Source organism: Cupressus sempervirens, chromosome 4, assembly GCF_028749045.1.
Source record: "Cupressus sempervirens isolate cs-2001-9-10 chromosome 4, ASM2874904v1, whole genome shotgun sequence".
Taxonomy (NCBI): Eukaryota; Viridiplantae; Streptophyta; class Pinopsida; order Cupressales; family Cupressaceae; genus Cupressus; species Cupressus sempervirens.
Window position 1 is genome coordinate 95,210,583 of NC_143121.1, and position 22,360 is coordinate 95,232,942.

A 22,360-nucleotide genomic window follows, 5' to 3' on the forward strand; every position below is an offset into this window, starting at 1 on the left:
GCTAGTTGCCCATGCAAGGGGAACCTACAATCAAAAAGTTTTTAGTGGTATGAACTATGCAAGTGATTGACTCACAATTACTTCCATTCAACCACTCAACTATTTGTACTTGACATTAATGAAATACTAATCTATGTGAGAAAATGTAGAAACCACACGATATTTCAAAGCTACACAAGTAAACCACCATGAAGACTAATAATGAACCTGCAATTACTCTGATAATATTATAGAAAAAATTTAAACAAGCCTCTCCCTTTACAAATGATTTGAGGTAGTGTTGATGTGAGTTTTGTTTGACTACAACATACAAAATTGAGTACTTCGGTATTCTAGGAGGAAACACCAAATATCCAATCCTCTCTTGAATAAAGACATTTCTTATGCTAAGACTGCAATGGAAGATCACAAGGTGACTTCAAGGTTCCTTCTTAATGTGGACACTTGCATAGTTGAAATGATGTGATTTGCTGGATCACTTAGGGTACTTACTCAGTTTTCCAAGACTTGTCAACTTGATTTTAAAGATTTAGCTTCATAATGTGCAATGAAAATATATTTTGGATTTCAGCTTTTGAACTTCAACCTAAACTTAAACTTGCTAACTTCAATGACTTCTACCTATGGATGCAAGGAAGTATGAAATACTTGGACTTTACTAGATGCAATCTTGTTAGTGACAACACTCACCTAGTGCAAGCTTCTAAGGTATACTCAAATGATTTTCAACTTTTCTCCAACCCCATAAATGTATACAAATTGAGGATCATGTATCAATTGAAGTTAAGTGCATTCAAATACCATTTGAGCATGCATGGAAAGACTCACAATCAATAAGTGGCTAATGGTTTGTTCCAAGATTAAGTCAAGCAAGCATGCATTCACTAATACTCTTATCCAACTAGATTACTTAAAGCAATTCTAATCTTAACAGGTTGAAATCAATCTATTTCAAATGAGGAAGTGGAGGAAGCATGCAATACTCCAAATAGATCAGATTAATTCACCATGTGGAACACAACAATGAATAAAAGAGCAAATTTGACAATATTCTAGCAACAATTCTCCACCATGACTCTTATAGATGAAGAGAACAAGCCTCATATAGGGGACTCAGTTACAGTGAATGACTACGATTAAACATAATCAATGGCCTAGATTGATTCCTGCAAATCCTAATTAGGGTTTCTACCTAATTAACCAATGAAATTGAAGCACCTAAAAAAAGCCAATAGGAAAATTTCAAGGTTTTCTCAACTAATCAAATGATACCAAAATGTGGGGCAATCAAAATCAAGAACCTGAACTAACAACCAATGAGAAAATCACTTCTCACTTAGGCTTACATTAAATCTTCTTATAAAAGATAATTTCCTATGTCTCTCTCTCTCTTTCCGAATTAGATGAACCTTGAATTGAAGTCATGAAAACTATGAAGGCTGTAAATTTTCTTAACTATCCCCTTATGATGGTGTTATTGTCCTCAAGGCTGCAAGTTCTCAATTTCTCCTTCAACTAAAGCTCATTGTTTCTTTCCTTGTCTCATCAAATCAAAATCTTATTACATTGCTTTCTTAGCCTCTTTGCCCGTTGCCCAGGTTGTGGAATTGATGTGGTAACAATCATTCCTTATCTAAAGTATCTTGCCTAAAGATCAAAGCAAATGCCATTCAGTAACATCCTTCATTCCACTTGCTTTTATCACCTTGCTCTTTTCTAATAGTTGTTCAGGAAGTTTTGTCATTGCCTTTAGTTGTGGTGGATTCTCTCCCTGATGGGTTGGCATTCTCTCCAACGTGCATCCAAGGTTTGAAACCTTTTTCTAAGTGATACGAGTGCATGATAGTGTTTGAAGAATCTTGGAAGGAAGGGAAGCACCTCTTGTCCAACTTCTTTCATCCATGCTTGCAATTCCTAGAATGACATCCTCAAATTCTCTATATTGTCCATTGATTCTCTTTCAAGGGTGAAAGGTGGTGCAAATATGTGATCTCTTCATTGGATAGGATTGAAGATATGCTTGAAATACTCCTTGAATCTTCCATTCTCTTCTTCGTATTTCTTTTTCTTTCCAACCTCCTTATTCACTCTATCTGTAAGACTTGGATGACATCATGAGCATCTACAAATTCTTGTTTCTGTGTAGTAGCTCTCATGTCATATTGGAGAAGGATGCTATCCCTTCATTGTCTACCTTTGGAATGACAATTTGGACCTTGCGAGTTTCTGAGTCATCTCTAATGACCTTGGCCAATCTTCCCATTGGTTGACTTTCTAATTTCTCAAGATTTTGCACAATATCTTCAACATTCTCAATTGGCTTCGAATTGACTCTCTTGTATTTTGATCTTCAATTGTTATGATGGCTATATCTTCACTTGGGCCTTCATTTGGAGGTGGGAGTTCACCTTCTTTTGGATAATCTTCTAGATCTATTATTTCTTCATTTTCTTTTTGTAGAGGAAGAATTCCTTCCATTTTAGTTGGATTCAAAGGAGAGATCCTTAAGAGATCATGCAAACGCTATCTTTGATTGGTAGGCAACGAGATCTTGGATTCACTTCTTTTCCCTTGTATGGAATAGTCTTTCCTTGCTTTGAAGTGACACTTTCTTTTTGGATGGAGGAGAATTTGGCTTTTGCTTCTTTGCTTGTGGCTCCTTAATCCTTATCCACTTATTTTTTGAGTATTTATTTGGTGCGGTTTTCCCAACATTCTTCCTCTTCTTGTTGACTTCACCTTGTTGTCTTTCACTTGATGCTCTAGGCTGCTTGTATGATTTTTTTTCAATTCCCTCAACTCCATCTTTTTGTATGTCAATGGGATTCCTGTACTTACCAAACTTGCCATCTTCCTATCTAGCCACTCTTTGGTTAAAAGAGCAATTGGAATCATCGAGGCCTCTGGTTTGATCTTTTGATCATCATGCCAAGTGACAACTTCCAATTCCTGATTGGTAGTGGTCTTGAAATTGCTCGTAGTGATATTATCATCTTCCATTAATTGATTTGAAACTTGGATTTGCTTCCTTGTATTTTCTAATAATGTCTACTCAGCCTTGAGAACATCTCCTCCTTGATCTCCAAATCATCCTCTGCATCTACTCAATAATCTTTTGTGCGGAATGTGAAGGTACCTCTATTCTCATATGCTCTCTTGATTCTCTTTTGAAGATCAAAGTTTTCTTGTCTTGTAATACCTTAAGCCATAGATACCAAACTTTTTGTCTTCTGCCCTAGCTGTTGCTAAGGACGGGCAAGTCTTTTCCAAGATTGAAATGAAATCCAACCCTTGACTTGTGTTTGTGCTTTAGAATCTTGTCATATGCATGAAGTTGTCTTTCCATCTCCATAATCACCATCTTGTTGGTAGGATATCTTGAGAATTTCCTAGGACAACAAGTACTTCCCACCACTCAAGTGTATGTGAACTTGGGATATGGGATATACCATGATCCATGCTTCTTGATCAACTTCTTAGCTTTCTCGGATAATCTTACATGTGGAGCCTCTTGTAGCGTCCTTACAATTGTCGTTGTAAATGCATCATCGAAGATCTTGTAGTGCTTCTTGTAAAGATGCAGTTGTGGGTATCATTCATGTACAAGAAACTCTCATGTTGCACTCTCACATCGCCCTAAGCTTGTCAATCCTGGATACTTGAATTCCATGGCCAAGATGTAGACCAAATAATATGTCATGTAAAATGCCTTCGTGTCCTTTACCATCCTCAATTGGAGATCAAGGTTGTCGCTGATTATCTTATCCCCATTCAAATATCACCTCTCTTGTAGATATGTTGTCCATGAAGTAGAACATCTAAGGTTAAAAAATGAGTTTTTGTGGCTCTTCCATGACCTTGATTAGCATGAAGACGAGGTCACCACAATCTTCCTTAAAATATGACTTGGTTAGCTTGGACAACTTCAGGATTTTGGAATGATGATTCCTTGGTTCAACTAGCCATTCTTCGTTCAACTTCATAGCACAAACATTCACTTGATCATTATAGTGTTTTAAGGCTTGCTCCTTTGTGATGTTGATTCCCACCTTGTGACATGGTATATTAAAAGTTTCTCTTATTGCTTTTCTGATAAGAGAGTCAATACTTGCGTGTTTTTTCCATGGTGTATTGCCTTCGTTTGAGGGTTGTAATGCATTGCACACGCAAGTTCCAGTTCAGTGCATTGCATGGTAGGAGGAAAGGCAGCTGCTTGCACAATCCCATCCTTGACCATTCTTCTTTCCATCCTTGAAAGATTTCCTCTAAACATTCTATTTCTCACTTGTAACATATTGACAGGTCCTCGATTGGTGTCCCCAATCTTCTTGTTCTTCATGGAGAAACTTGTTTCAGGCATCATGTCCTTTGTATCATTCTTCTTTTTGGGTTTATCTATCCTTGAATTTGCACCCTTGTCTCCTGATATTCTTGCCCCTGCCATCAAAATCCTCAATTAGTTTTGAATTTATGAACTTGATAAGAGAACAAGAGTCTTACTATGAAATAACTCAAAATACTTCATTCAAGTACCTAAGCCAATTAGAAATCTACTTCAAACATCCATCAATTCCCCCCTATGAGATCTTAGTCAATTTTTCATGAGGAAAAAACTAGGAATAGAAGCATGTCTTACTGATTTAAACTCAAAACCAGGATGCTTAAATTTCTGATTTTGCTAACAAAATGGCCTTTAACTTGCAATCTGAAATGGATTTTCCAAAATCTGGGCTTTAGATGATTCTGTAGGTGCATTATCGGGATATTTCCCTTTCTTTCACCACACTCCCTGATTTTGAGTAAAAAGTCTGCCTTAAAATCCGAAATCACTGTCTCCTATGTCACCAAATCAAAATTGAAGATGAAATTGCTGCTAAAAGGGGAATTCACTGCTCCTTATGCAAGTCAAATTGCTGCCAATTTGGAGAGATGTCTCTGCTTTTATAAGTCACTATTCTTCTTTTGATTGTGGTGAAAATGGATCATCCCCTCCCTTTGTATATAGGTGAATTGAAGAGGTATGTCAATATTTGGGCTAATTTGTGTTTGCTGTACGGGTAAATTAAAACAATGCATAAAGACAATGAACACGAACACGAACACGAACACGAACAGCAGAATTATATTCGCATATACCAGACATTACCTTATGCTTGATAAGATTAATGATAGTAGATGATTTATGCTTTACAATGATCCTAGGCGGGATATAAATACTACCGCCGAACCTTCCCGAAGAAGTCTGTCGGCCACAACATTACATCCGCTACAAACTATCTACCCGTCGGCTACAAAATACAAAACACCGACGACAGCCAATCCGTTGGCTACAGAAACACCGCCGGAACCATCCAGTCGGCTGACAATTTGTATCCTTATAGGCCAATAAGAACATTTGAAATTAATACTTTTTGCTTTCCCGTATTGGCCGACTATGTTGAGGAGGTAAAGGCAAGTTTTGATAATCAACATATCGTGTAATTGCAACCCCCACTTCTTCATTGATTTAGTTCAAGTCTGGGTGGAATTTAAAGGCCTGTTAGGATTTTGAATCCCAGCTCGGGGTCAGATTATGCCCCTTAGCTAGGACTGATTGAATGTTTACAACTGAATGGTCTTTCTCCTTATAACATTGCCACTTTGTTCTTTTACTTGGTTGATCAGAGTTGGTAGTTTCACAGATTTTGCTTGTGATGAAGACACTCTAGGGTCTGATTTTTCAACTTAATGTATCCTCACTCTTATGCTCCTATCATTCGTTTTCTCGCTTTGCCATGCAAGCTGGGAGGCTAGGACATGTTTCAAACACCATTTGTTCAATGTGGAGATTTCATATGCACTGGGATTTTACTCGTGTAGCAGGGCAGAATCTTTACGTTTCATGGGATTTGGAATCTTAAGAGGGCAGCAGACTCTGCCATCCATCTAGGAGTTTCCACTTCGCACCTCCTCCATCTCTGTTATTGTGATTCATTTCTCCTTTGTTTCTAAATCTAAGCCTTGATTGGAGTTGAGTTCATTGTTTAATAAAGGTGGAACTTTAGCCTCCCTTGAGATTGAGAATCCCAAGTAGAGGGCAGATTCCACCCTCTCCTTGGGACCGCTCCACTCAAAATCATCCATCTCCCTCTTCTTGGCTTCAATTGGGCTTCATACTTGCAATTTGCCTTTCAATTCCTTCATGTCTCCATCATAGATTTGATCTCATCTTCCCTATGTCTGATGGTTTCCACTAATGCAAGGTGGAAATCTGGCATTGCCTAGGATTGGGAATCTCAAGTAGAAGGTGGATTCCACCCTCTCCTTGAGATTGTTTTGGTCATCTTAGAGTCTCCAACACCACTATTTCATCTTCAATTTGGAGGTGCAAGTCATTAAACGGCAACAACTTAGCCTTTTATCCATGGAACTCTCATTTTGGTGGCTCTAAAAGGGGGCATGAATCTGGCCTTGGTTGGGATTAGGAATCCTAAGAAGGCAGTGGATTCCACTCCTTTAGGATTTTTATCATTGCCCCTTTGCCTTCAAAATTCCACCACTTCCCCTATGATGAATCCGAACTTTGCCATGAATAATCCTTTCTTTTGGTAGTCTGATTGAGGCGGCAGAATTCTCACATTCAATGGGATTTGGAATTCCAACAAGGCAACAAATTCTGCTCCTCTCGGATCTTTCATGGTCACTTTCACCCGTGTCAATTTTGTTCAATTGTGCTTGCTTTGGACATAAAACTACTCATACCATGCCTTGGTTGAGGGGTCATTGTATTTGTCTTGCACCATGTTCTTAAATCATGCCTTGCATTGTTTGAGGGGGTAAATTTCACACTTGTTGGATTGAAAATCCCAAGTAGGGAGTGGATTCCACCCCTCAGGACTTTTCCCTTTTGAACTTAGCTTCTTTCACACCATTTTATGCCCACTCAACTCAATCATCATTGCAATTTGGCTTCAAAGGCATATTTCATGTTCAATTTAGTTTGCACCAAGTGTTTGATGTTTGAGATTCTATCTTTGTGATGTCTCATTTTGAAATTTATCTTTCCTTCTCGAACCTCAAACTGATTTTTAGTCATCTCCTAAGGATTTGACGCTCACACTATGCAAAGTTGTTCTACTTTGTAAGGCCATCATACCTAGGATTATTGTGCGAGAGGGCTTGGATTGATGTTTACAAGAGAAGGCATAATTTAGGGTGGTGGTGGGATTTTACATTACATGCCTTCCGTGACGAACTTAGTCATTTTATGGCTTTTCCAAACCCTCTCCAAGCTAATGGAAATGGATTTGCAGGGACTTTCTTTGTCTTCAATTACACTTGGCCTAATAGTAGACTTGAATGTTGATATCATCCTTGCATATCCTTTTCTCATTCTCACCTTGTTCAAAATAAATTGACTCTATGCCTGTCCACTTGTAAAAGACTCTACTTTCTAGCCCAAGGACTTGACTTACTTCATTCTCTCTCTCTCTCTCTCTCTTTCTCTCCTTTGACTTCATCAAACTCTTCTTACTGACAAACGAACTACCAAACATACACCTACCTAAGCCAACTAGAGCAAGAAAATGAAAGAGAGGGTCCTTAGTTGCAATGGTCTGATGGTGTGAAAACCTCACAACATGTTGCCTTTCATTGAGGCCTTATGTACAACAAGTGGCTAGGATCAATTTGAGATTGATCACCTAGATTAATCCACCAAAGTCCTAATTAGGGTTTCTATAACTACCACTAACAATTATTTAATGCTAATCCAACTAAATCAAAGCACCATCCCATGGGCCAATAAGAAAATTACATAAGTTTTATTGATCAATGAGAAAATGAGTTTGATACTATATTGTCTTAAAAAGTTAGCCCTTGCAATTAGATGCTCAATCAGGCCCCATTTTGGCATTCTCAATATTTCATGTCCGTTGTTCTTGATCCAAAAATCCATCCCCCCCCCAACTCGATATCTTTTCCTCTTTCTCGGAATGCCTCGGGCAATGCATACCCAACTACAAAACGCCTTGGGCAATCTGTACCCCATGATTTGGGGCCAAATTTAAATGGGTGGCCCGTTGTAGAGTTTTAGTGGTAAATTAGATCCCTTGTCCTCTAATTTTTGAATCCCAAAATGTTGCGAGAGTTATATAAATGGTCTATCTCTCCTCATTCTAGTAACTAGAACCAAAATCAAGATTTCATATGTGCTCTCAAGATTTGCAAGCGAATTCAAGATCTAGCATTCCCAAGCATCCAAGGCATCTTTGAAGGCAATCTTCTCCATCATAGCAAGCTTCTCTCGTATGATGGCCATGTAGAGAAGTTCTCAAGAAAGCAAGAAGATCCTTTGACCATCAACATGTATTTTTCCCTTGAAGCAAGTGTTTATTAAGCATAACCATTGATGTAAAAATCGCCTGAGGAGATTAATCGCCTAGGCCTGAAAAAGTTTAATCGGGAAAAATCGGGAAAAAATCAGAGAATAAATTGGGAACTAAAAAACCACTAAATTTTAATAAAAAAATGTGATTTTTTTACAGAATTCAATGTTTTTTTTTGCATCTAATGACTTAATTACTAACAATTCATAAGAAACAATCATGTTTAGATATATATCAATGCAAAGAGTTATTAATCGGTAAATTACTAACAAGTAAGTAGTGACAAGTTGTAAATTACTAACAACTAACAAGTTCACAACACATGAGAAGTATTCTCATAAATAAAGTGTCAAATGTAAAGAGTTCAAATAAGCACATCAACATGACTACAAATAAGTACAAATGTCAAATATAGGACTACATCTTCCTCTTCCCAGTCGCTTTACTAGCGAGTGCGAGAGAGGGTAAAGCTCTAGAACTAGAACCCCGCAGGGTTTGTGCCCGTGTCTGTGTCTGTGCCAATGCAGGAGATGGTGTAGCAATAGAACTAGATGTCGGTAGCTCCACATTCGTTGCGCGCAAGATGTCAAGGTCCTTTGTAGTAAGCTCAATGTCATCATCCTCGTCATCGCCCTCCTCGATGTCATCCAAATCGATGTCATATCCAGTTCCACCCCCTTCCTCCTCTGCAGCCTCCCTCTCCAAATTGGAGATGTCCTCCTGTGTAAATAAGGGAGCCTGCTCCTGTGCCGTCCAATCATAATAAGGATCTATCTCATCCAAATCGATTGGCCCAAGAGGATCTTGTTGTGCCTTTTTCATGCGCAATTTAAGATTATATTGCACATAGACCATGTCATTCATCCTCTTTTGGGACAACCTGTTTCTCTTTTTTGTGTGGATAGCCTCTAACAAACTCCAGTTGCGCTCACAATGTGATGCGCTGCAAGGCTGTGATAGGATTTTGAGAGCAAATTTTGCAAGATTTGGAGTGCTTGCACCCCAAGTGGTCCACCAAGCCACTGCATCACAAAAATTGTACAAGTTAGAAAATACTAATAGACAACAAAAAGTGAAACATAAATGTTAATTTAGCATTTGAGATTCAGAAGTTTGCAAATGTATTACTTGGGTTTTGTGTAAGCCTTGCTCTCTTGCAGAGAGAAGTGGAGAACACCTTGCTCCCTACTGAAGTGAAGATCTCTTGCTCAACGATGATTTTATCTCTTGTTTCCTCGCTGGTTACCATCTTTTCAACGCACTCACTTAGGCCTCTGATGACCTCTCCATCAGGATTTGCATATGTACCATCAGCCCTAAAACCAAAAACCAAAAACAAATAAGTCTTGCAATTTTAGTACACACCCAACACCCTACGAAAGCAAAATGAACTCAAGTCTTCGTTAACTTAAATTTGAGTAAGAATGAGCTTACGGTATACCTAAAACGTGGGTTGAGGAAATATCCTGCTGCATGAATGGGTTGGTGGAGCTGATTATTCCACCTTCTATCAATGATCTGCCAAATGGGTTCATATTTGATGCTTTCCCCCTTGTAGTAATTTTTGACAGATTCTTTGGCCTTGTCCATGGCCTCATATAGTTCACCCATTGGCATTTGGTCTCCATCAACCAAACGCAAAACTCTGACTAAAGGCTCAGATACCTGCAATATAAATTTGAAATTAGTTGACAAGTTACAAAATTATTATTTACTTGAGTTACAAACTTAGTATGTTATAAAGTTGTAAAGTGTAAACTAAAACTTAAAGTTTTGTAGTTACCTTTACTATTTCATCAGCCTTAGCTTCAAAATATTTATCAAACACAATCCACACAACATTCTCTCCTTCACTCTTCTTTGAAAATGTGGAAGCAAGCCATTTTTTGGAAACAAACATTTGCTTCAAAGAAGCCAAATTATCGAGAATGCTTTGCAATGCCAAAAAAATCGTTGCAAACCTTGTGACGGCAGGCTTGACAATTTCTTTGCCATCAGTGTGCTCTCTCATCAGGCTAAGGACCCATGGGTGATTGTATATGTATTTTGTCACCCGCCTTGCATCCTCCACAATTGGAGTGACCCACTCAAGTTTGCCCATGTCCTCCAAAAGAAGGTCAAGGACGTGTTGGACATGGGGTCCAAGAGAGAGTGGGGTGCCTCTGCTGTAGGAGTTTTCCTGCCAATTGTAAAAGCAAATACTAATTAGTTTCCAACTTTTCAAAAATATCAAACTATTAAAAATTCTTGTTGTGAAATTCACAATGCACATGCAACATAAAATTACGGTTTACCTGCTGATACATATGCAACAGCATTGTCTGTGATGATTTGCACCACATTTTCAATGCCAATCTTTAAGACCATGTTCTCCAACATCAATGCCAATGTCTGAGCATTTTTTACCTTGTTGGAGGCATTGATTGATTTCAGGAACACCACATTATCATTACAGTAGGCCAAAAAATTAATTATGGTCCTGCTCTTCCCATCCGTCCACTCGTCAGAAAGAATGGTGCAACCAAATTTTGTCCATTCTTGTTTCTGTTCCTCAACAAATGCTTTGGCCCTCTTAACAACATTTCCAATAAGCCTACAAAAACAAAATTTAGTTATGTCTTAGATTCTTAGTAATTTAAAATTGATTTAGACTTTAGTAATCAACATTCTAATTTCTAGATAAATTAATTAAAATTTAGAACTAAGTAAAAAGTTAAAAATTAAAAGGAAATTGAGTGTAATAAAATTATTCGCTTACTTGCCACCCAACACAAAATGAGAAGGGGACTTGTACCCCTTTCCTGCAACTGTCAACCTTGTGGCCAAAGCCTCCCAATAGGGACTATCAACAACACTAATAGGAAGGTTGTTGAAAACCCATAAATCTGCTAGTGCATTGTCCAACTGGTCATGGACCTCCTTATTCCATGTAGTGGCCTCTAATGAAGGTTGTGCACCAGGTGTATGCCTCGGCACAAAATAGCTCCCTATCCCAGAAGCACTTGCTGATCTTGATGGTGCGGAAGTGCTAGGAGGTGTAGGAGTGGGAGTGGGAGCGGAACTCGTGAAAGAAAGACCACCCTGTTTGCGGACACGCGGCCCATGATAAGAGCCGGCCATGCTCTCAATGGCTGCCTCCTCCTCCTGAACATCAACGAAACTGCCCTGGGTCTCTGCTATGGCTGCCCTGACATGCAATTTATTCTGCTCTCTTTGCAATTTTTTTTGCTCTCCAGCTGCGAGCAAGGCATTTGCAAACCTTTTTATTTCTTCTGTTGTACTCTCACAAGGATTCGTATCATGTTTTGAGATCTTTGCGATGTGATATTTGAACCGGTAAATGCCCCCGGATATTACCTTTTCACATCGAATGCAAATCACTTTGGTTGGTTCATCGGGTGCTTCATAGGCATATTTCCATGCCTGATCTCTCGCATTCTTTGGCCTGGTGCCAATGTAGCTTGAGGGGCATGGAGTCAATGGCCATTTGTCTGCCATTTAAAACTGCTGTGGGCTTGCCTACACATACAAATTTAAAAAAAAAACTATAAATAAATTGTAACAAGATCAAAGTTAACAGTTAAACAAAGAATTCAAGCAACATTCCAATAACAACGCCAATAAATTGAAATCCAAATAACATTCAAACAAACTAGCTGCTAGGGTTTCAAAATTTTCAAAAAAGTGCAAATTTCTAGTATAAATTCGATCTAGAATGGAAAAAAATGCAAATGAATGCATTTAATCTTGCTTACATTCATCAAATGCATTCCTAACTAATTAGGAATGTATTTTTATCCATTTACATGCAAGAAAAAAAAATACAATCTCTTGTAAAAATAAAAAACAAATATTCAAATCACTTACCTAGTAACGAAAAAATCGAATCAAAAGGCCTCCAAATGCACTCGATTCCGCCTGTTTCTTGCCACGAACTCCTCCTCTATCCTCTCCTCTCCAAAATGCCCTAAGCAATGTAAAAACAGAATGAAAAAATGTGTTTTTTCGTCACTTTATGTGATTTCCGAGCGCAGGCGATTTTTTTGCAACAAATTGCGATTTTTAGGCGATTAATCTTGCGATTTTTTGGAAAAAATCTGCAAAAAAAAATCGCGATTTTTGGGGCGACTAAATCGCCGGCCCCAAAAAATCGCGATTTTATCTTGTATCACCGATACTCACATCTATGAGCATAACAACATTGAAGATCTATGAGGAGTATTCATATATCTATGCATTTGTGAAGGCATCCTTGATTCCTTTCTAGATTCCAAGGTTCAACAACTACAATTCAAGAAACATACAAGCATTTTCATAAATATGTGCTACCTTAATATCCATTTTTGAAGTTGTATAAGGTAGAACTAACATTTACCTTTACATTTACATGCTTTCTATTCATGTAACTTCATTTCAATTTCAAGGTTGATTCCTCAATTGGAGTTTGACCAAGGAAACCCCTTTCAACAATATTTTCCCCATTTTTCTGTATGTGGGAACAAGTGGTGAATCTATTGTTATTTAATTTGGAGAGTACAGGATTTGATGGATTGTCCGTGTAAATTTCATACAAAAGTATAGATATATAGCAAACTAGGCGATTTGTACTTGGGAATAGAATGCCTAGGGCGATCTAGACCCTAAAATTCAATTTCAGATTGAGACTATAGGTTGGTATTGTCTTTTGATTACTATTTTAGGTACGTACAGATTCCCGCCTGTTTTGTATCAGTTTTTACGTTTTGTAACTTGTCGTATTTGTTTATTTGGCCTTTCTAGCTTGAATCACCTCATCATATTCCCCTCAAATCCAACTTATCCCAATTCACTATCACGAAGGATCATTGCACTCACTCAGTGCTTAGGTCCTATTTGAGCCTATTGAGGCGGCTTCGATCTGATTATGCATTAGAAAATGATGGACATAACTCTATCTACTTATTCCATGGCTCCCATCTTTGCTGCACAAGTAGAAGCTAATAGAAAAAGGCACCAACTAGTGGGCCAATGATAAAATGCCATGTCTTACAACAAATCTTCCTTTAGAAGATAACTTCCTCTGACTTTTTCCCTGTTAGCAAATTCAAAAAATCTGGCCATGATATTGTTGAGCTCTTCTACTGGGACACTTGGTATGATGTGAGATCTTCCTTTAGAAGATAACTTCCTCTGACTTTTTCCCTGTTAGCAAATTCAATAAATCTGGCCATGATATTGTTGAGCTCTTCTGAATGGGCTCCACTTCAGCATGATCTCATAAACTTAATTGATCCCTCGGCAAAGAGAAAATATCTGTTTTATTCTCAACAATATTAAGCCTTCAATTGTGATGGCTTATATAATTATATTCCCAAATTGCTTCTTCATAAAGTCTATCGTCCTTATGAAGTTCTTCACTTTGAAACCTTCCTTATTGTCATGACCCAAATCTTTGAATGAGGCAAGTTGAGTCTCAATCCTCAATGTTAGTGAAAGGGATCCTTCACATTGGCTCTAGAGAAGGTATGGCCATTGTACCATTCCCCTTTTCTCTCACCCCTTTTGGTTGGCTTTATAACACATTGGTCACAAAGATACTTGGGTCCATCTTGGAACAAACAAATGAAATTTTCTTTGCTATTGTAATTTCCTTCACCCCTTCTGTCTATCAACATGAATACTCTATTCCCCTCAATCACATTAGTTATTTCCAATGCATGTCTCCTCTCTTTCTTTAGCAATAGAATCAAAGAATCCTGGGTCAAGATTGAAAATTGTCACCCACAACCTTTATTCCATCTTGGTGAACCTCTTGATTTGCCAATAAATCTGCTGCCCTCTTTGATACTCAATAAACATGGGAAATTGAAAAATCCTCCACTTTATTCAAACACTCGTAAATCTTTAGGACCATGGCTTCAGTTTGCAATTTTGGATTTCTCTATTACAATGTTGATACAAATTTGGGAGTCCTATTGGATTTCTATTTGATTTAGTCCCTTATCCATACACAGCCAAAGTCCTTGAGGCAGAGCTTCCATTTTCCCCTCATTGTTATTAGGAATAAGGCGTCTCAACCTTGGATAATTCCTATTCTTATTATTTGTTTTGTAAATGTATTTTTTGCAAATAATGTAATTAAGCGTGAGTGTACATGTCTAGTTGGCATGTTGATGTGTCACTCCACTTGCATGTGTCGGCATCTTGAATAGTGTGTAAGGAGATAATGACTGAAACGGTTATGACGGATTCCTATGATGTGTAAGAGCTATCTTTGGAAGATATGATGATGGGTGAAGACGTGAAGACATGTGGCAATCGATCATTGAGTACTGTACACTCGAGTCTCCATCTAGCACCCCGAAAATATTTTTGGGTTCCTACTTTTCTAGAGAATGGTAAAACCCTAATACAGTTCTTCTTTGGAAGTTGCCCTAAAATGGAAAGCGCATGATATAAGCGACTTAGGGTTGCAGATAGGAGGGAGTGAAAGTGTATTGTTGGTAGTGTTTTGTTGCGATTGAATTTGTCGTCCGTGTCCTAAAAGAACTTGCATTGCAAGTGTGTTGTAACCTTTGTGTTGAAGATAATACATTGTGCAGGTTTTGGACGGGTGGGATTGTTTTACCGAAAGGTTTTTCCCCATCGGCATATCTTTGTGTTTGTGTTTTCTTTCTCTATCTGTTTTCTGTATTCATGGTTGATTGCAATAGTTTGGTTTACATAACATCAAATATGAAATCGTAAGGATTTAAATAGAATTTGCACAATACTTTCCTTAAGGGATTAGTGTAGGAAGTTGTTTCCGCACCTGAGTTTCTTTACAATTGTTAGTTATTATTCCTAATTTCTATGACATTGTCTAGGTGCATTCACTGTTGTTACTTGTAAGGTTTCTCGTGTAGCAGCATTTACAGAAAAGCACTGGTCTTAGAAAGTGCCACACCAACCAGCCAAGCCCTTGTGTGGCTTCTGTATTGCTTACCCTGTTTTCATCAAATATTCCCTAGACTTTGCACTGCATCATATAATTTCATTGCCCCCAGCTGAGAGTAAGATCCTTCATTGGCTTAGTATAACCTTAAGAATTGATTTATCCTTCTCCAGTATAGGAAACAAAAAGATATTGATCCACTCGTAACTTTTGCCAACTCCTCTTGTCACCATCCTCTCAGTCTGTTGCTCTCCAACCGGATGCGCCTCTTTTAATTTCTGTCCATTCTCTTGAACCTTCAATATCTTTTAGTTTGTGTGGCTATTCAAAGAATTCATCCAAAAATCCATTTTCCTACTGTTGTTTACATGTGAGATGATTTATTATAAGTCATGTGCTGTCCCACAGGAACTCCCGGATGGCTGATCCGCCATGCGTATTTGTCAATGTTAATATTCTATTGGGACCCACATTGTCAAGGTACTTGCTTTGAAAAATACATCACCATAGTTATCTAAATCCCGGTACATCTTCCAAGCCAGTTTAGCTCCTAAAGCTAAATTTTGCATTTTCATTCTTCTCATTCCAGCTCCTGCCACTTCCCTAGGAAGGCAGGTTGTTCCCAGTGAATTCGAGGGATATTTCTTCTTCCTTGGATTCTTCCCAGAGAAACTTCAAATAAATTTCCAATTTTGAAATCGGTTAACCAGTCATCTAGAAGTTCGCATCATGTATATTGGAACAGCTGATAAGACAGGTTCTATAGGTTTTATCATAGTATTCCTGCCTGCCAAAGATATCCATTTGCTCCTTCAGGCGATGACTTCTTTTCCACAATTGCCTGTGATTTCCTGTGTGATGGTGAAATTCTATCAGAGTAATCTTGCCAGTCAAAGATAATCACTGGCTCCTTCAGGACTTGACTTCATTACTGCAATTGCTTATAATTTCCTCCTGGTGTTAGAAAATGTACATACTTGCGAACAGAGGGGCCCTGAGATGTTTAGAAGGCAGTATAGGAATATGAAACCCAATAAGTTGGCAGTCTTCTTTTTCATCCCTTTCTTTGTATTAAAGAAAAATATCTCATGAGTTTTCCTTATTTATTATTTGACCTGACATTGAGGAGTACTTGATTAAAACTGATTTTATCCCTTAATGTCGTCCCCCCCAAAGAGCACACTATCATCCATGAATTGGACTATTATATGGTTCAATTCCCTCTGTCACCTTTATTCCCATACATATATTTGCCCTGTATTGTTTGAAAGAATGCCCAATTGCTTTTGCCATAAGGGAAAACAGGAAGGGGGACAGACGATCTTGTGTCAAACCATTTATGGCTTCAAAGATACCACACAATGAACTGTTTACCACTATTGAAAAATTCTGTGTAGATACATGCATTGATAATTTCCAACCAGGAATCATTTAAACCGATTCCTTCATTACTGCTAATAAAAAATCCCAATGCACTCTTGTCGTAAGCTTTGCTAACAGTGAATTTGGATTACATACCTTTTATCCTGTCAGTTGTTACTGTGTGTAACAATTATGCTGTTGATGATTCTTTGAAGCCCAGTGTTGCTTTCAATTGCTTCGCTAAGGCCCTTTGCTAAAATCTGATATATAGTATTACAAGAGATATTGCACTACAAACTGCAAATTAAATGCATTCTGTTCTTTGTTAACGTCTCTTACAAACTTTATCAGCTTCCTAAAATCCTCCACAAGTTTCCATAAATCCGTTCCAATAACATCCCAGCACTTTTGGTAGAACAATCCTGGAAATCCATCTGGGCCGGGCAAATTATCAGGGTGTGTTTGAAATGTTGCATTCTTAATCTTGTCCATTGTAAACAGGGCGTTGAGCATCGGGTTCTCCACATTGCCAATACATTCTGGAATGCGTGAAAGAATGAATTGCCCAGTTGGTTATCTGCCACCCTCCTCAAAGGCCAACAGAGAGCCTTGGAAAATTTCAAGCTTCTTATCTGTCTATATGTGGAAGAAGACTAACTCTACTCTATTAAAGTCAATTTATTTGGCTTATTAAGTATTTCAGGGCCTCTTCATGTGCGAAGATACATGGGATTACAATCTTCTTATTCTGCCCTTTAGCCATAGCCTATGGTTTTACCCAATCCAATACAGTTCTATTTTTTCATTGTTTTTGAATTTTAATACATATGAACTTGTTGCACACTTGACTAATGTGATGAGGGAGTTGGTGTAAGGTCTATTTGATGGTAAAACAAAAAATGGACTAGGATGAATTCACTTGCAAGTTTAAGACTTGTTATGCTCGTTGGAAACTTTTGATTTACTAGGGATTTAGTAAGTAAACATTCCCCAAATTAGTTTACAGTTTGCAAAAGCTAATCGTAATATTGTTCATAGAATGATATTTCTGTTTTCTTAGAGGATTCACTATGAAATATTGCAAATCCAGTGCTGCTGGAGAGAAATGCCTAACAAAATCTAGTTTAAAGCCTTAGTTTATTTTCTTTTCCTGCAAAGCTTGAGTGATTCAGTTCAACTTGAAGTGTCTTTGGTATACTATATTATCCAGTATGGATATACAATCTTTTGTGTGATCTTTTTGGGATATTTGTACTAAAGTAAATCAATGAAGAAGCTTATAATAATAGCATAGAAGGAAACTGTGAATTCCATATTACTGAATGTGATATTGTGACGTGTGAATGATGAATTCAGGGTACAGGAGGAAAGAGCATCTATGGCCGCACATTTGAAGATGAAAATTTTAAACGTAAGTTGCTTGTATGATTGCTTCTGTGTTCTAGTTGATTGGTAGATTTTTGTTTTTTTGCCTTTGGACCATTTAATCTATATTTCAATGATAAGAAAGTCACTTTTCATGAAAATTGACAGTGGCTCATGTTGGACCTGGCATTCTAAGTATGGCCAATGCCGGTCCTAACACAAATGGCAGTCAGTTCTTTATATGCACTGTCAAAGTAAATTCTCTAGCCTGACCATATGCAAGATTTCACTTTTCAATTTTGGAGTTTAGAATGCAGTTTTGATATCATGTAACAAGCCTCTCTAAATATATGCAGACTCCATGGTTGGACAATCGCCACGTGGTATTTGGACAAGTTATTGAAGGAATGGATGTAATAAAAAAACTTGAGTCAGAAGAAACAAATCGTGCAGATAGGCCAAAAAAACCCTGCAGGATTGTTGATTGTGGAGAACTTGATGCGGCTAAGTGAAAATAGAATTATTCTGATCAAGTGATTGCATGAAAGAGTTTTCTTTTCTTGTTATTGCAGTTTTATACCGGCTTGCTTTGATTCATGAATGTATTAAGAGTCAATTTTAGTGTAATAAATGGAACTGCTTACAAAATTACTTCGGAGACCTTCAACAGGCACTGTGAAATATCCTTTGTTACAAGTAAATATAAACCTCAATCAGGAGTTTACACGAGGCTAACTGCATATGAGGGTCTGCCCGAATTTGACACATTAAATTCCTTAAAATTTGTCTACAAAAACAATTCTCATCTACTTGCAAAAAAATGTCTAGATAATTAATGGTAGCACAAATTTTAATCTTTTGATCTGAAATTAATGATAGGATAAAATCATAAAAGTATAAGCCTATGCCATAGTATAATCCAGTAGTAATATTGTTCCACCATAGTTGTAATGTAAGGATCAACTTTTGGTAGAATGTACAACTTGTTTTCTTGAAACTTGGGTCAATGAGCTTGACTGAAAAAATTACACAGTTGAATCCTGATAGCATTATCACAACTAGAAGAATATAGCTCAATATCACACATAAGAATGTTCAGAGGAACTTGTACTTGAGTGGCTGGTTATAATATGAGAAGCAGCACCCGTCTCTCTGTACATGCAAGCCCAAACTCTTGTGCATATCAAGCAAAGTTGTTTCAATAGTAGTCAATTTTAGTTTTTAAATGATTTTGGATAATGCCATACAAAAGATTGCAGTTATCAAGGAATTGTAATTTCTTCAAGTTACAGATACTTTCTGTGGCATGTGGTTTAAGGGAATTTTTTAATCAGATTGCATAAGCTATAGAAGCAAAATGTAGCACATTTCTCCTTGCACGTGTTTAAAGAAAGAGAAATATTAGGGAACAAGTGATTATCATTTGACCGTTCTTTGGGATTGGGATTTCTGATTGTGTATGATGCATTTATTTTGGTAATTTTTGTTGAACCATTAGGGCCCTCCCATTGGGGTTATCGAGCTAAATTAGAAATTTGGGTACCTATTTATACAATAAATTTAATAAATACTGATGTTATGTAACCGAGTCGTCTTAACATTCAGAAAATACTACTCCAAGGGTGGGGTTCATCAGCTCACCATGGGCATGGAGAATGCATACTAGTGAATAGATGGCATGATGACAGTTCTATGCCTGAGGATTTATTCATTTTCTCCATTTTATTGTGCATGCACAGATGTTGCATCTTCAAATTCAACATAAGAAAACACAGCCATTTTGATTGAGTGTGTTCAATCGATGCAACATTTGGGCAAGTAATTGTTTGAATTGAATGCTTTGATTTAAATGCACAAAATGAATCCCAAAACAAATAGTTTCTTGAGGATAAGGCAATCGCACATGTTTTTGAAGGTGACACTCGTGTAGTAAGAGTGTGTATGTCATACCTTGATCACTGTTCAATACTTGTCATGGAGGACAGATTTATAGACAAACTAAGAAAGATCAATCTAATTATGCTGTGATTTTGCTAGCAAAGCCATACATTCGAAGAAGATATGGGATATCGTAATGGCCTTTTTGTTCACGGTGAACATGATAATTGTAAAGTACATTTTTCACATAAACCAGAGCACTTTCTATTCAACAGGACAAGATCTATGGACTATATGACGTTTAGAAATTATGAATGTAAGAAGAGTTTGTACTGTTACCAATCTGATTGGAATTAATGAAAATAGAGGTATGTAACCTTTGTAATACCTGTAAGACAACAGAGGTTCGAAGAACCATTATGTGTGTGGCCATGATGTTCAGAAAACTCAAATTCTTGATTATGAAGATGCACACTTTGTAGTGTCACCCACACTTTGAGAAGTTCGAAGTGTATGAATGCATCTAGGGAGTGCTTGAATCATTCACTGACACTTGCATGTATCATCTACATTTTGTGGATATATAAGTGAGGGGTTGGGATCAGTGCTGATCAAGAGTTGTACATGGAGGTTTATTTATGCATGCATCCTTCACAACATTAAACATTTTAAGTGCTATGTTGAGTGCATTTGGAGAGTGTCACCAAATGGAATGTATAATTTGAGAAATTAAACAACATATATAGGTTAGTTTGGACTCGTGCTCTCACCAATATTGTGAAGTATGTTGTGATCGACATATCAGCATTGTCTTAACTTGTATTTAGGAACTCAGAATCAATCTTTCGAAATATATAATCAATTCTAGACACAATTTGAATATGACGAGTTGTCTGATGAAAAGTGATATATTCATTGTACATATATTATTGACAAGTCAAAATTTAATGAATGTGGTGATGCACTTGTTAGTCCCTGCCTATATATAGATAGGCAAGTCACTGCCTATATATATATATATATATACACACACATAATTATAGGCAGGGAACTAATGCTCCCAGTAGCCTTTGTTATTAATTAATTTTTGTCACCTAAATTATCGAACTTATACAGTTTAAAAGAAGATTAATTTAAAAATTAGTTTCTAAACATTGATTTCTTTTTTTCAATTGGCTGGTCTGAGTTTTCCTGGGGTTTTACCATATTTTTAAATACGATAGCAAAATATCTAATGGTTTCTGATAAGTTCCATAAAAGTCTCAAAAAATTGCTAGGTTTTGTGTGTTCACCACATTGATTAAGGTCTGTAGGTCTCTACAGACGGATTGCAAAGCCTGCCATTGATAAATTGAAGACCGAATGCCATAGTGCAAATCAACCAAACCCGTGGCCATACCGAGTACAATGTTCTTCCCCTGTGGCCATGACCGTGATGACTTGGATTATCTCCCAAAACAAATTGATCAAGATTAAAAAGCCAGTACCATAAATCAATAAAAAGAATTGTTTGTATATCGAATGAATGGATGTGATATAGGACTATATGAAGAAAAATAAAACAAAATTGCTTTTCCTATGTGTGCCGGTTTCCATGTGCACATAAATATATATTCCTGGACTGTTGCAATAATAGTTTTGATTTGAACCATAGTTAGAGACCATGATCAATGGACCCCGTAAGCTGTACAAAACAATAGAGTAGCACAAATGTAACCTCCTAGGGGGATTTTGACACATTGTCCACATGAATAGTATTGTTATTTGTAGAAGGTCCAGAAGTAGGTGCTACTGGTTTTTTACGAAACATGATAAATGTGAGCACACCAATCTTCATATCATCAACATCCAAATGGAAACTCAAGCTTAATATTTCTTCCCTCGACTAAGCTTCAATGGAAGCCATTAATGACCGACCCAAGCATGTAGAGAAGTCCAAGACAGAGACAATCACCCACACTAGCACTTTCACAAGAGCTTGTTTTAAAAGTATTTTATCTATTTTTGAAATGTAGTAAGTAGGGGCTGACTACTTGCCAGAAAACTGGTATACCAAACGCTTTTGACATATTTGAGGAGCAGTGTCACACATTTAGCTCTTCAATGCAAATGCTTTTTGACTTTTTATTTTTCTCATACTTCGTTCTTCTTAAGAGTTTATCAAACCTATGGAGGTGACTGAATAACGAGAGTTTTGAAGGTTTCTAGGGATGCTGAAGATAGGAGTTTGAGGCTCTTCTAAGTGTATGAAATGGAAATGTGTGTAAAAGGACTATTAAGAAAGCTAAATACTCAAAAAATAATCTTAGAACATCTAAGATTAGACAACATAAATCATAAAAGATAGTTCAAACCAAATGATGAACACCTAAGACGCCCTTCTTGATCTTTGGATCTGTCCAATAGATTTGGTTGTGTTCTCAAGATCTTTACTTAAAGCTTCATATTATTAAAAATGGAGTAATTAATAAATGAG

The 22,360-nt window shown here is 37.3% G+C and overlaps 1 protein-coding gene across 1 annotated transcript in view; it reads left to right on the forward strand.

Moving 5' to 3' along the window:
- LOC149560104 (uncharacterized) overlaps positions 1-18,737 on the forward strand; it is a 73,282-nt gene extending 54,545 nt beyond the window's left edge. The window contains exons 5-7 of the mRNA XM_089824508.1: positions 17,998-18,052; positions 18,175-18,260; positions 18,363-18,737. Coding sequence (XP_089680634.1) covers positions 17,998-18,052; positions 18,175-18,260; positions 18,363-18,518 — 297 coding nt within the window. The 3' untranslated portion in view covers positions 18,519-18,737. The remainder of the gene's footprint in view (positions 1-17,997; positions 18,053-18,174; positions 18,261-18,362) is intronic.
- Positions 18,738-22,360: the final 3,623 nt, after the last annotated feature.